Here is a 12500-nt window from a genome sequence, read left to right as displayed (position 1 = left end):
TAAACTCTCTGTCTCAGTCTTTCTAATTTGGTTAAACAATAATTAGCAGTCACAAACAATAGTTCTGAGGGTGCTCTCTGATAAACAATTGAGAATCATTGTTTAATTAACATTGTAAATGGCAACCCATCTAGTTGAGATTCCAAGTAAAATCAAATTGCAAACTGTCAGTCCAAACAATGAATGTTTACTCCTAATTCAGACAGACATTAAGTGGGAAAACATGTTGCTGTTCCACAAATATTACCGTGTCCACCATGCAACATTCAGAAACTTCAACACAAATGTTTGAGCAACTATACCCATTGAAAATGAAGTCGATTTCTTATTAATATCTTCTTCTTTTTTTTCCCTTTTACTTATTGTCACCGACTTTCAAAAACTACCATCATGATCATGGATATGAAAATATGTTTAACATTACCAGTTGGTGACTGTACAGTAAATTAAATTTAACGATCTATGGTTTATTGGTAAATAAATTTCCCATTTCCATTATAATATTGATTTGGTTTAGAAAATCTTACCTCCTTTTTCACTGCACGAAGCAGTTTTTGGCGATTTTCTGCCTCTGAAAACATAAAATACATCTCAGTTAATGACACATTTGTATTGCTATTCTATTTTTGTCAAATTCTTAAAAATCAGAGTATAATTTTCCCGAACTGGAACATTGCTTACCCGTTGCCGTCATCTTTACCAATATTCCTCCTCATCTGTGGCTTATCGATTGATTCTGCACTCAGCGTCATGCGCAAACCATATTCATGTTGACAAAATGAAATTAATGGTGTGGCAGGTATGTGCCATCTCTGTCGTAGTAATTTCGATTTCAGCTAAATTCAATCTAAAATACGATGCGTCTTTGTTTGATAATAACGCACATTATATATTAAACTAGAAATATTTATGGACTATATACAATTTTCAGGATACATTTATATCATATAAAACCTAAGCCCTCATTCTATTTTGCTTAATGATCCGAATGTTTCACAGAGCGTATTATCTTGTAAACGATGGGTAGCACGGGACACTTGTCAAATGGGAAATTAAATCTGAATTTACTACGTGATTACTATCGCCGTGAACTTCTTGAATGTCTGGACAAATGTTTGGGATCAAAGGTATAATTCACAGTCATTTTGCATGGACACTTCACTGTAAAACGCATGAAAAAACGAAACTGTTTGATGTAACCCGAATTTTCTCATGTATATATCTTGTTTTGTAGGCACTTGTTTGGGATGATGCGCTCACTGGACCTTTTGGATTGATTGCCGAATACTCACTTTTAAAGGTGAAATAAAATTTAGGCATTGACTACAATTTTTGGTGATTACTATGATAGTAGGCTATGGATTGCAACCCCCACCCCCATTTGGTTGAACATTTTTAACAAAAGTGATTATTTTATGGTTCGCAACCCCTCTTTTTGAGGCTGAAAAGGTACTATTTTTGGTCACTCACACCCCTTTGTAAATTTTCTGGATCCACCCAACCATAAATTTTATTCATTTGTGAACACTTTTCCTCAATTTGTAGATGTGTAGAGGATTTAAATGAATAATCATTTACATGTGTAATCGTGTTGCTCTTATTGAAATGTCCCTGGTACCACCCACAATCTTATGTGAAGAGTCATGAATAGATATTCATTTGTGTTCAAATAAAAAAAATATTGAAATTAATAAAGTTCATGTTTATTCGGTTTATATACTTACATACATAAATACCAAGTATAATCCATGAAAGCTTTTTACCATTGGGGTCCTTTGATGCAGGGATGTTTGCACTAGGATGTCATTTATTTGGGAGGAAACCGGAGGAAACTCGCATGTCCGAGCGGGCCGACCGCCACATCCTCTCACATACAACCACTGCCGGTCATGGGGATCAAACTCGGATCGCAGTGGTGAGAAGTGAGAGCTCTGCCTCTGCACTACCCGGACAATAAGATTTATATGACTTGATTTCTTTTCTGCAGGGTCTATGATTTAAGTTTGAGCTAGCATTAACTTCAGTATGTTTCCTGCTCATTTCTCACGAGAAAGATTTTACTAAAACGTTGTTAGCTTCAGACTGGATTTTTGTAGTTTTGAGGTAGAGCCCTGCTTTATAAATTATGGAGTTTAGGAATGATTTTCTTTGCATGAATACTCTTAATTATTCATTAGTGTACTGAAAATCACAAACAGCTAACACCATTCCACACTCAATGATTATATAATGCAAGTACAAGACATGCATCTATTTATGCCTTGAATAACATGGATCTTGAGGTAGAATTTAAGCATTTAGTTTGGTTTCCTATCGTTTAAGAATTCGCATTAACCCCCATGTTTCTGCCTTTTTGTGGTATAAAAAGCAGTGAATTGGCAATGTACACAAACTCGCCTACCAGAATGCAGACAATATCATTTAATCATTGTGACCTCATTTTTAAATTCAACAGAAATCTTCAGTTTATCGTATGTCGTGGTGTAAGAAAGAAATGACTCGTATTCTTTTCTGCATTTTTTTTCTTTCAACAGGAACATGAAGTTGAAAAGATGTTCCCCTTATCTGACAAGGGACTTCCTCCTAGTAATGTACAAAACATTATATTCGTCACCAGACCTAAGCTACACTTAATGGAACAGATCGCCCAAAATTTACTGCAGTAGGCATTGATTTCAATATTCAAACCAAGAATGTCAGTGATGGGGCTATTTGAAAACATATATGTAGATTTTACGTATGATGATATATGTTTAGATTTTATATATGGTTATATGTTTAGATTTTACATTTGATGTTATGTGTTTAGAATTTACATATATTAATAGCGAGCGAGGCTCGCTCCAATCTAGATGTTTAGATTTTACATGCTCTTTTAACATCTTCTTTTCTCCTGATCAACTTAAAATCAATTTGAACTCTTATAAAGAATGAAGTGATATTGTTTGAAATATTTTCATATCAATGGATTTTTGAAAAATATGCCATCAATTTTGTTGTCTGTATCAATCAATGTAATTGAATTTATTCATATTTATATTCTAAGGTAGAATAAATAAAAAGGAAAGTACTGTCATTATACACATTAACAGTTAGGCACATGACCGATTTTCATTTCTTTAAGGGAAAATCTTGTCTTTTCCTATCAATCAGCTGTTGTTATATCCCCCCCCCCCCCCTCCTGTGTTAGGAGCTATTTTCAAGTATATTTCATGTGAATCACGGAGTTGGATAGATGATAAATCTTTGATGTGATTAAAGTAAAAATAATGAATACCTATGGCAAAGAGAAAATCTCAAAAAATTAAATGTGTGCAGACCCCTTTGGTTAAAAATGATGATGGAATATGATAATATTCCAATTAATGATGAAAATGGCTCTAGCAATGTTAATACAATCTATGGACAAAATTGTATGCAGGATGTCAATTTTTTCTTTATCCTAGTAGTAATAATGGATTCGTTCTGCAAATCCTTTATCAATACTTCCTCTTCAATATTGTTTTATGATTGATGCACAATAGTTTGCAAACTAATGGAATTTTTATCACCAGTGATGCAATTATGACTTGATATTGTTGTTTTTCAGAAAGAAAGAAATCTGTCCTTGACTAATTTCTGAATTCCATATTGGTTTTTCAGAGAAGAGCATAAAGGAGGATTTAGGAAGGAATATCACATCATTTTCGTCCCACGAAAGAGTTTGCTTTGTGAGAAAAAACTGAAGGTAAATCTAGTGAAAATATACAAAGGTGAACAAAGTGAACATCAGTTCTATCAAATCTTTATGAAAAAAGATGAAATGGCTGCAATATAAACAAGGAAATTTCTCTGTATCCATCTGTGTTGCAAATATGCCTCTGTTGCTCTGATTTATATAACAGTCCAATCAGATATGCCTCTATTGCTCTTGTATATATACAGGGTTGTCACACTAGGAATATCTCAGACTTGTGTTTTATGAGCAGCTTGATTCCCATAAAAGTTTGAAGAGTCCTTGAAAATTTACCGAGTCCTTTTAGCATCAGATAATAGTCATAAAATGAAAGCAGTACAAAACATATCTATTGTAATTTGATTTACTTTTCTTTAACTTCATATAATAAAACAAGATTAAGTTGAAATAAAAACATTATATATTACAGAACCATTTACATCAATGTAAAATATATTCCAGTAGATCTACTATTAAATATTTATATCATTAGCGTCGATGTTCATCAGAAATGATTTTCATTCAATACTTCCTCCTTTCTTTGATAGCATTGAACTTTTTCAGGCAGTTTCTAATGATGAAATGATCTGTTCCAGTTCCAGGCATACTTACAATCACTTTATACATTATTATATTATTAAACGTAATAATTCACTACTTGGCCTCCGATTAATGAGTATTTGTAATAACTGTCCAATTTAATACAAGTGAACAGAGCAGTGGGTGTACTGTATACCCTTATTCATGTCTAACTGACTAAACCTGAACAACATTTCGGACCAGTGCACAGTGAAATCGGTGGTAGTACATGTATCTCGGTTCACTAGAGCGTAACATGTAACATGGATTTTTCCATCTGAGGGTTTTATTTCATACAAAAGTAAAGGGGCCTTGGAGAAAAATAAATTTTGGTCTGATTTTTACTTGAGTCTGAGATGTATTATCCATGGGACTCCACATATTAAGCATCCTTGCATCACAGCAGAGCAAGAAGAGCATGTCTGGTTGAACTGCTTATACGTATACCAGAGCAACAGCAGCATATTTTTTAGCTGCTTATAATTCCAATGTTATTTGTTACAATTGTTTTGATTGGACAAAAATAAATCTAAACGAGAATTTACACGTCAGTAAATCCAAAAACGCTATGTATACATACGCACCTGAAAACAAATAACATAGTGCGGGGAAACTATTCAAATTTTTGAAATTGATAATGCAGGGAACGAATTGGAATTATAAGAATTAAACTTTCTTTTTGAAGAATTCATTGTGTGCAAACTCCGGACATTTTACTCACAACCTTCACATAAAAGTGCTGCGCACTTTTATTCAGTTTGTGAGTCAAATGTCCAGAGTTTACATCGATAAATTCTTCAAAAAGAATGTTTAATCCTATATTGTATATACCAGAGCAACAGAATACAGTCAAACCTCATTATCTTGAACTTCATTGGGCCAAGAAAAAACTTTGAGATAATAATTATATTCAAGGATTTGAGATATTGAGGTTAAAAAAGAAAACCTAGTTGGGACTTCCAACTTATTTTGACATATCCATGGTATTTGAGATATCAATGTTGATACCAGAGTTCAACTGTACAACAATATTGGTATTATGTCTTTTATGAACTTAGGCATTTGTATATAAAATGATGGCATATTAGATTTATTGCCCATGGTAATATCTTTATTACTGAACACTTGCAGGAGATGGGTGTTTATGGAACACTGAATAACCCAGAGGAATTTAATTTGTCTCTCATCCCGTTTGATTCCGACCTCATGTCAATGGAGATGGAGGGAGCTTTCAAGGTGAGTGGAAATTAGGTCACAGACAGTGAGAATTATTGAATGCATTGAAAAATAGGTCACAGACAGTGAGCATTGCAGAATACATTTGAAAGTGGGTCACATTGATCATTGTAGCAAATTTGTCGATAATTTCTGCTCAAAATTTGAAAAGACAGTAAAGGACGTACCTGCCTGGGCAAATAAAAAAGTTCTTTGCACAAAGGATGAATAAAATGTTTCCAGATTCAGCAGGAATATGTACCAGTGATGCAGATGTGAAGATCTAGTCCTGCAAGACTCTAAAAATCCAGATGTCTGTTTAGTTGGTGGAGACTAAGTTGTAGTGAATTTATTGCTGTAGTTGCTGTGCGGTGTTTTGATTATTGTGTTTCAAGAGTGTAAACAATTTTGCAATATCACAATGTATTATAATACAAAAACCTTTGCAATACCCAGCTCTAAAGACTGCACCAACATGTTTTATGTTCTGTGACAGGAGTGTTAAATAGATAACGACTACACCAGTATGTTTTATGTTCTGTTACAGGAGTGCTATTTGGAAAACGACTACACCAGCATGTTTTATGTGGCCCAGTCATTGATGACATTACAGTTTCTCTATGGAATCATTCCCAACATAAATGGCAAGGGCGACTGTGCAAAGGTATTTTGTTTTTCTTTGATGTGGCTCTTCTGGTACTTCACCCTGATTACTGTGTATGTACTTATCTTAGTGCATTTAAAATTTGACTCAAAGTTGATGCTCTATTTCGCATATATCATGATTTTCTATGCATGATACTAGATAAATAGAGATTTTTATATTCTAGTGCTACTATAAATTATTGCTCTTGCTTCAAATCAGTGTGAAGCCTTTGTTATTGTTGTATAATAAATAAATTGATATTGATCTACAAATTTTAAAGTTTAGAATTTTATTCATTTGTGGAGTTAATTTGACTCAGGTGATAATTGTGGCCCACAAGTCTCTTGATCAATAACTCTTTAAAAGCACGAAAACTCAACAGCACCCTACTTTCTAAAGTGTCGGATCTAAGAAGATACAAGGCCAGTAAAGAAATTTATAAAAAGCACTGAAAAGGCCACGATACTATTGATTATTTAAAACTCAAATTTTCGACGCAACCCATGTCTTTATCAAGAGACATATATTACATAAACAAATATCACACACCACGAAAAAACGACAAGTATCAATAATATAAATATATATATAATTAAATATAAAATCAGGAAAATATGCAGTTCCAAAATATATTCAAATCACTAGTGCTTTGATTTTAATTTTAAGATTTACATTGTTGTTTGATCAAATAATAGATATCAGCAAAATCTTGCTTCATATGATGCGTACAAAATTTGGGTATCTTATGACTTTAAGTTTCGATCTAAATTCTGATCTTTTATGAAGTGAGCTAATGCAACTACAAACACATATACCTTGGTATTCAGTGAGATATAGTGTCTGTACTTAATCTGATTATAATCCTGATGTTGTCATTAAATTTGATTGTTAGGAGGGAGTTTTTGTTATGGTAGAGTCTAAGAGCTGTTATCATGTTTTCTCAAGAACCAGGGTATTCTGTACTTTTGGCAGGCTTATCCGTATGATATGAGATTTATAAACTAAAGTCAAAAAAATCTATGTAATAATAAGACATTGAGCTTAAGTTCATTTAAATACAAAGTCTTAATGATACATGTAATTTACGATTAAAATCAGAATGTGGTGGACATGATGTTGAGGATGCGACGAGAATTAGGGGGTAGGGAACCCCAGATAACCCCCCAGATAGACAGCCTCCTCATCCTGGACAGAAATGTTGACCTTTTGACCCCTCTATTGTCACAGCTGACATACGATGGATTGATTGACGAAATATTTGGAATCAACAACAGTAAGCTGATACACTTCTAAGAAGGTTTATTACTTATGCATGGCAGTTATAATTACATTCACATAAATTTGAATTTTTTTGTCTGCCTTATTTTCACTGCCAGTGAATTTAGTCGCTGGAATTTGTTCTTCATTATTCATAGCCATCGTATAGTTATTAGTTCATTTGATATAAGCCCCCCTTTGAAATTTACCCAATGACCAAAAAATAATCAGAAAGTGTGAAAATAAACAGAAGTTAATATTTTCCAGTACACATGTACATGTATATACAATTAAGAACTCGCTAATAGTGTAGGTGTGTGGTTTTTTTCAGTACATTTATTCATGGTTTTAAAAATCAAAAATTGGGGAATTTTATAACATTTATATCTTAAATGAATAGAAAAGAACTGCAATGAGTTTTGTGGACTAAACAGAAAATTTTATTCTGTGATGTGTCAACAGTGTTGCATCAAATATTGTATTAAAAGAAAATACAAGCAAAGTTTAGGTATGTACATGTATGTATTGATTACTGGTACCAATCTGATATTTACATATCTTAAAATTACCTGTATCTTGATACTTACATTTGTAGCTAGTGTTAAATTGCCCCCTGAGAAGTTTGTCTCTAGCAGTCAGTCTCCAGAGGATGCCCCCACAGAGAAGAAAAAGATAATTTTAAATTCCTCTGATGAGTTATATGGAGAACTACGGGACAAAAACTTCAATGCTGTCGGAAGTTTGGTCAGCAAGAAAGCCAAAACCATCACAGCCGAGTTTGATGTAAGATGACTTTATCTGTGTCAGAGATAAGTTGTGTCTGATACACAAGAAGTGTTCCAACCAGTAAAATGTTATTTTTCATTTTCAGGAGAGACATGCTGCCAAAACAGTGAGCGAAATGAAACACTTTGTTTCCAAACTCCCCCACCTTCAACAGATCAGACAGTCACTGTCTATACGTAAATATTTACATTTTGAATGTTTTTGTATTGATATCTCTACTAATTGTAATGGTAGCCATCTCTTCATGAATGCATTGCAGTTGTGAACAATGCATGTATAACTCTTGATAAATATAGAATGTATATTCTAACAGCAGAAATGAAAGTAGAATGTAAATATAAGAAATAGATTTTAGTTTTGAAAGTACAGATGGATATGAACTGCACCGCTTCACACCGGCATAATTTTTATGAAGTGCTATGTGTTTCATGAAGTATGCTGCTATGTAGTTTTGCAGATCATACTCACATGTCTTTTCAAAAATTTATTTCTGAAGTAAAGACTGACCATGTTAGTATCTACTGTGTAAGACTGAGGAGGATGAAACACTTTGCTTTCAGACATCCCCAGTATTCTCCACCCTCAACAGATCAGACAGTCACTGTTTGTATGTAATTAGTTACATGATGTGAATGTTAAGTCCTCCAAATAGACTTATTATGCTTAATTTGTAGCTACTACTGCAGGGAAAATGAACAAATGGAAATATTATTTAAGAATACTGAATAAATATAGAATGAGGTATGGACAGATTTACGAACACATGCTTTCTTCTTCCAGATACTTCCATCGCTGAGCTAATCAAAGAACATACCGACACAGAGGAGTTCATGGATTCTCTCAGATGTCAACAAGGTCAGAGGTTAACTCATTCAGATGTCAACAAGGTCAGACATTAATTCATTCAGATGTCAACAAGGTCAGAAGTTAACTCATTCAGATGTCAACAAGGTCAGAGGTTAACTCATTCAGATGTCAACAAGGTCAGAAGTTAACTCACTCAGATGTCAACAAGGTCAGAGGTTAACTCATTCAGATGTCAACAAGGTCAGAAGTTAACTCATTCAGATGTCAACAAGGTCAGAAGTTAACTCATTCAGATGTCAACAAGGTCAGAAGTTAACTCATTCAGATGTCAACAAGGTCAAAAGTTAACTCATTCAGATGTCAACAATGTCAGAAATTAACTCATTCAGATGTCAACAAGGTCAGAGGTTAACTCATTCAGATGTCAACAAGGTCAGAAGTTAACTCATTCAGATGTCAACAAGGTCAGAGGTTAACTCATTCAGATGTCAACAAGGTCAGAGGTTAACTCATTCAGATGTCAACAAGGTCAGAAGTAAATTCATTCAGATGTAAACAAGGTCAGAAGTTAACTCATTCAGATGTCAACAAGGTCAGAGGTTAACTCATTCAGATGTCAACAAGGTCAGAAATTAACTCATTCAGATGTCAACAAGGTCAGAAATTAACTCATTCAGATGAAAGCATTACAAATTTATATAATGTAGGTTTTAGATTTGCTTTTGAAGTTTGAATGAAAATACACTGTACATGCACCTATACGATAACAGGGCCTATTAAAGCCCATTTTGTTATTTTACAATATGGTTACAGTACCGGTAAGCCCTAGTTAGAATAACAGGCTGAGTTACTGTGTGTACACTGGATCATATGTAAGTATAACTAAAGTTGAACTCCACCTACTGCTCATTTAATGTGAGTCACTGACACCCATTGTTTGTGTTGTAGAGTTTATAAATGGACTGGAGACGGACAAGGTGCATCCCTACGTCGAGGACTGTATTGGTAAAATGGAACCTGTAGACAAGGTTAGCTGACATTAGTTCAGTTTTATTTAAAGTTTCTTTGAAATTAAGATTCATTAAATGAGACGTTACTGTGTTATTAATTGGTTGTTTTAGGTTTTGAGGTTGATATGTATTCAATCTTGTTGCAACAATGGACTTAAAGCCAAAGTATTAGACCACTACAAAAGAGAAGTCATACAGGTCAGTGATCTCAAGAGCTTATGCAGTGTAAGCAACATGCAGTGTAAGCAACATGCTGTGTAAGCAATATACAGTGTTAGCAATGTGCACAGAGAAATTTTAGCCCCAGTTTTATTTTCAACCAATTCACCCTCATCATTTATGTGTGATTTTTAAGTGGAGGTAAATTTTCAAAAAGGTCCAAAATAACACAGGTGGCAAAATGTTTAGTTTTTAGAATGGAAAGGATATTATTTAAAAGTAAAGGTTAATTAGTCAGTCCCCAGAAATCACATGGCATATTGAAGTTGATGATGTCAATGTTCTTATTTTCAATGAAACTTGGATATTGGTTTGAGTTTTGGGGGATAGGATTTAATTTCTTTGGAATAAATCTACCTGACTGATGGCTACTTTATACAAAAGTTGCTTGCACTGTCTAGTGCCCTCTGACACTTATGTGGATAAATCAGCCTAAATGTTAAAATATGTTACAAAGTAATGTCATATACATATCGCTACCAGAACATTTCATGACATGTACATTCTTGGATGCTGAACAGAATGATTCTGTTACATCAAAATCTATTATGTTGGGGGAAAGAAAGTTTTCCTATTTTATAAACAGTCACTTTCGACAATACTTAATTTTAGCATGCTTTTTGGGGTACCAATAAGATAAAGGCATTCTAAAATGTCTCAATATGAAAAAGGGTAAATGTAAGAGTATTGATATATTGTAGACGTATGGATATGAACACATGATCACTCTAATGAACCTTGAGAAAGCTGGTCTTCTACGACCACATGGACAAAGAAATTACCCCACCATCCGGAAATCTCTCAGACTGATAGTAGATGAGGTCAATGAACAGGTAATCTCACTATGACTCACTTGTACAGTAATGTTTTATACTTTGCAGGGATGAAATTTGATATCATCATTACTGATATTTGTGTATGTCGTTACTGATATTTGTGTGTATGATAACTTATATTTGTGTTGTATATCATAACTTATATTTGTGTATATCATTACTTATATTTGTATATGCATCAGTCTCCATATGTGTATTGGAGGACAGAGACCATATTTATATTCAATAGTTCTTTTTTTGTACAGATGTTTTATAAACTAGATTTAAATGAAATATAGTGATTTTACATTTGAGTAATCTTAATTTTTTTTCCATTTTACAGAACCCAAATGATATATCGTATGTGTACAGTGGTTATGCCCCCTTATCTATCAGACTAGCCCAACACCATGCCCGCCCTGGATGGAGGAGTATCACAGAGGTTCTCAATCTGTTACCGGGCCCCACCATCGAGGAAATTCAGCAAATCCCTGTCGCTCTGAGAAAGAGACGTTAGTTTATTACATTCCGTTGTTTTGTAAGATTATGATATCTCTGTTACTCATGTTCCATTGTTAACAGATAAATGATGACATAGAAAAGTAACAGTTAAACAATGACCTTGATGAAATCAGCGATTAACAGACAAGTAGCGACATCTAAGATTAAAAGAAAAGATAAACATGTAATCGACGATCAACAGATGAACTATGACATAGAGGGTATATAGTTACATCAAAATGACTCGTATAACTAAAATGTGTTTAGTTTCAAAATTAAGAAGAAGATTGTATATCTGAGATGGGGTCTATGCTAATTTTAGGTTCGTCAATCACTTCATCACATTCCAGTGTAATGGACCAGAAAGTGACATTAGTGGTCTTTCTTGGTGGGGTGACTTTTGCTGAGATTGCAGCACTTAGATTTTTGGCCCAGCAGGATGACGGTAAGTGAGATACGGGTCACCCCTGGCGGGTATTAAGTTAGATACGGGTCACCCCTGGCAGGTATTAAGTTAGATACGGGTCACCCCTGGCGGGTATTAAGTTAGATACGGGTCACCCCTGGAGGGTATTGTATCATCCTCCATGTAATACTTTACACCCTTTTGAATTTCATTTACTTTGTTCTTCATCAAGAACTAAGTGTTATTTTTAGTCCTGTCAAATGGAATGTTTCTTAACTAGTGTTAATTTTATCATCTCTCTGATGGCGTACCTTGGTACTTGATTGGAACACCGCCAGCTTGATCAGTTTTCTTGTAACACTGTTTTTACTGTGATATTCATCATTGAATGTGTTTGTTGTTATGAAGAAGTGGTACGGTCCCTTGCAATTGAACTGGAGATCTCGGTCATTGTTATGGACAAATATTCGCAACTATAGCTATTTTGAAAATAGTACATTTGTTAGTAAGAAACTTACTACTAGTATTCACTTCTTGCATCGTT

The 12500-nt window shown here is 34.0% G+C and overlaps 2 protein-coding genes across 9 annotated transcripts in view; one reads left to right on the top strand and one right to left on the bottom strand.

The window, feature by feature from the left end:
* The window catches only part of LOC125663919 (small G protein signaling modulator 1-like), a 64295-nt gene extending 63290 nt beyond the window's left edge, over positions 1-1005 (bottom strand). For all 6 annotated transcript variants that reach the window (XM_056162272.1, XM_048896356.2, XM_056162322.1 and 3 more), the window contains exons 1-2: positions 682-1005; positions 528-571 (exon numbers count right to left, since the gene is read on the bottom strand). In XM_056162272.1, the coding sequence (XP_056018247.1) occupies positions 528-571; positions 682-694 (57 nt within the window). In that variant the 5' untranslated portion in view covers positions 695-1005. The remainder of the gene's footprint in view (positions 1-527; positions 572-681) is intronic.
* Positions 1005-12500, top strand: part of LOC125663909 (vacuolar protein sorting-associated protein 33A-like) — a 16022-nt gene continuing 4526 nt past the window's right edge. For all 3 annotated transcript variants that reach the window (XM_048896342.2, XM_048896341.2, XM_048896340.2), the window contains exons 1-15: positions 1005-1127; positions 1235-1300; positions 2535-2662; positions 3643-3727; positions 5426-5530; positions 6057-6173; positions 7254-7428; positions 8008-8195; positions 8284-8374; positions 8979-9053; positions 9954-10033; positions 10127-10213; positions 10936-11067; positions 11393-11561; positions 11873-11995. In XM_048896342.2, the coding sequence (XP_048752299.1) occupies positions 1020-1127; positions 1235-1300; positions 2535-2662; positions 3643-3727; positions 5426-5530; positions 6057-6173; positions 7254-7428; positions 8008-8195; positions 8284-8374; positions 8979-9053; positions 9954-10033; positions 10127-10213; positions 10936-11067; positions 11393-11561; positions 11873-11995 (1729 nt within the window). In that variant the 5' untranslated portion in view covers positions 1005-1019. The remainder of the gene's footprint in view (positions 1128-1234; positions 1301-2534; positions 2663-3642; positions 3728-5425; positions 5531-6056; positions 6174-7253; positions 7429-8007; positions 8196-8283; positions 8375-8978; positions 9054-9953; positions 10034-10126; positions 10214-10935; positions 11068-11392; positions 11562-11872; positions 11996-12500) is intronic.

This window comes from Ostrea edulis, chromosome 1 (genome assembly GCF_947568905.1).
Source record: "Ostrea edulis chromosome 1, xbOstEdul1.1, whole genome shotgun sequence".
In the NCBI taxonomy this organism is placed as follows: domain Eukaryota; kingdom Metazoa; phylum Mollusca; class Bivalvia; order Ostreida; family Ostreidae; genus Ostrea; species Ostrea edulis.
The sequence above is the reverse complement of the archived record's forward strand: the minus strand, read 5'-3'. Positions and strand labels throughout refer to the sequence as shown.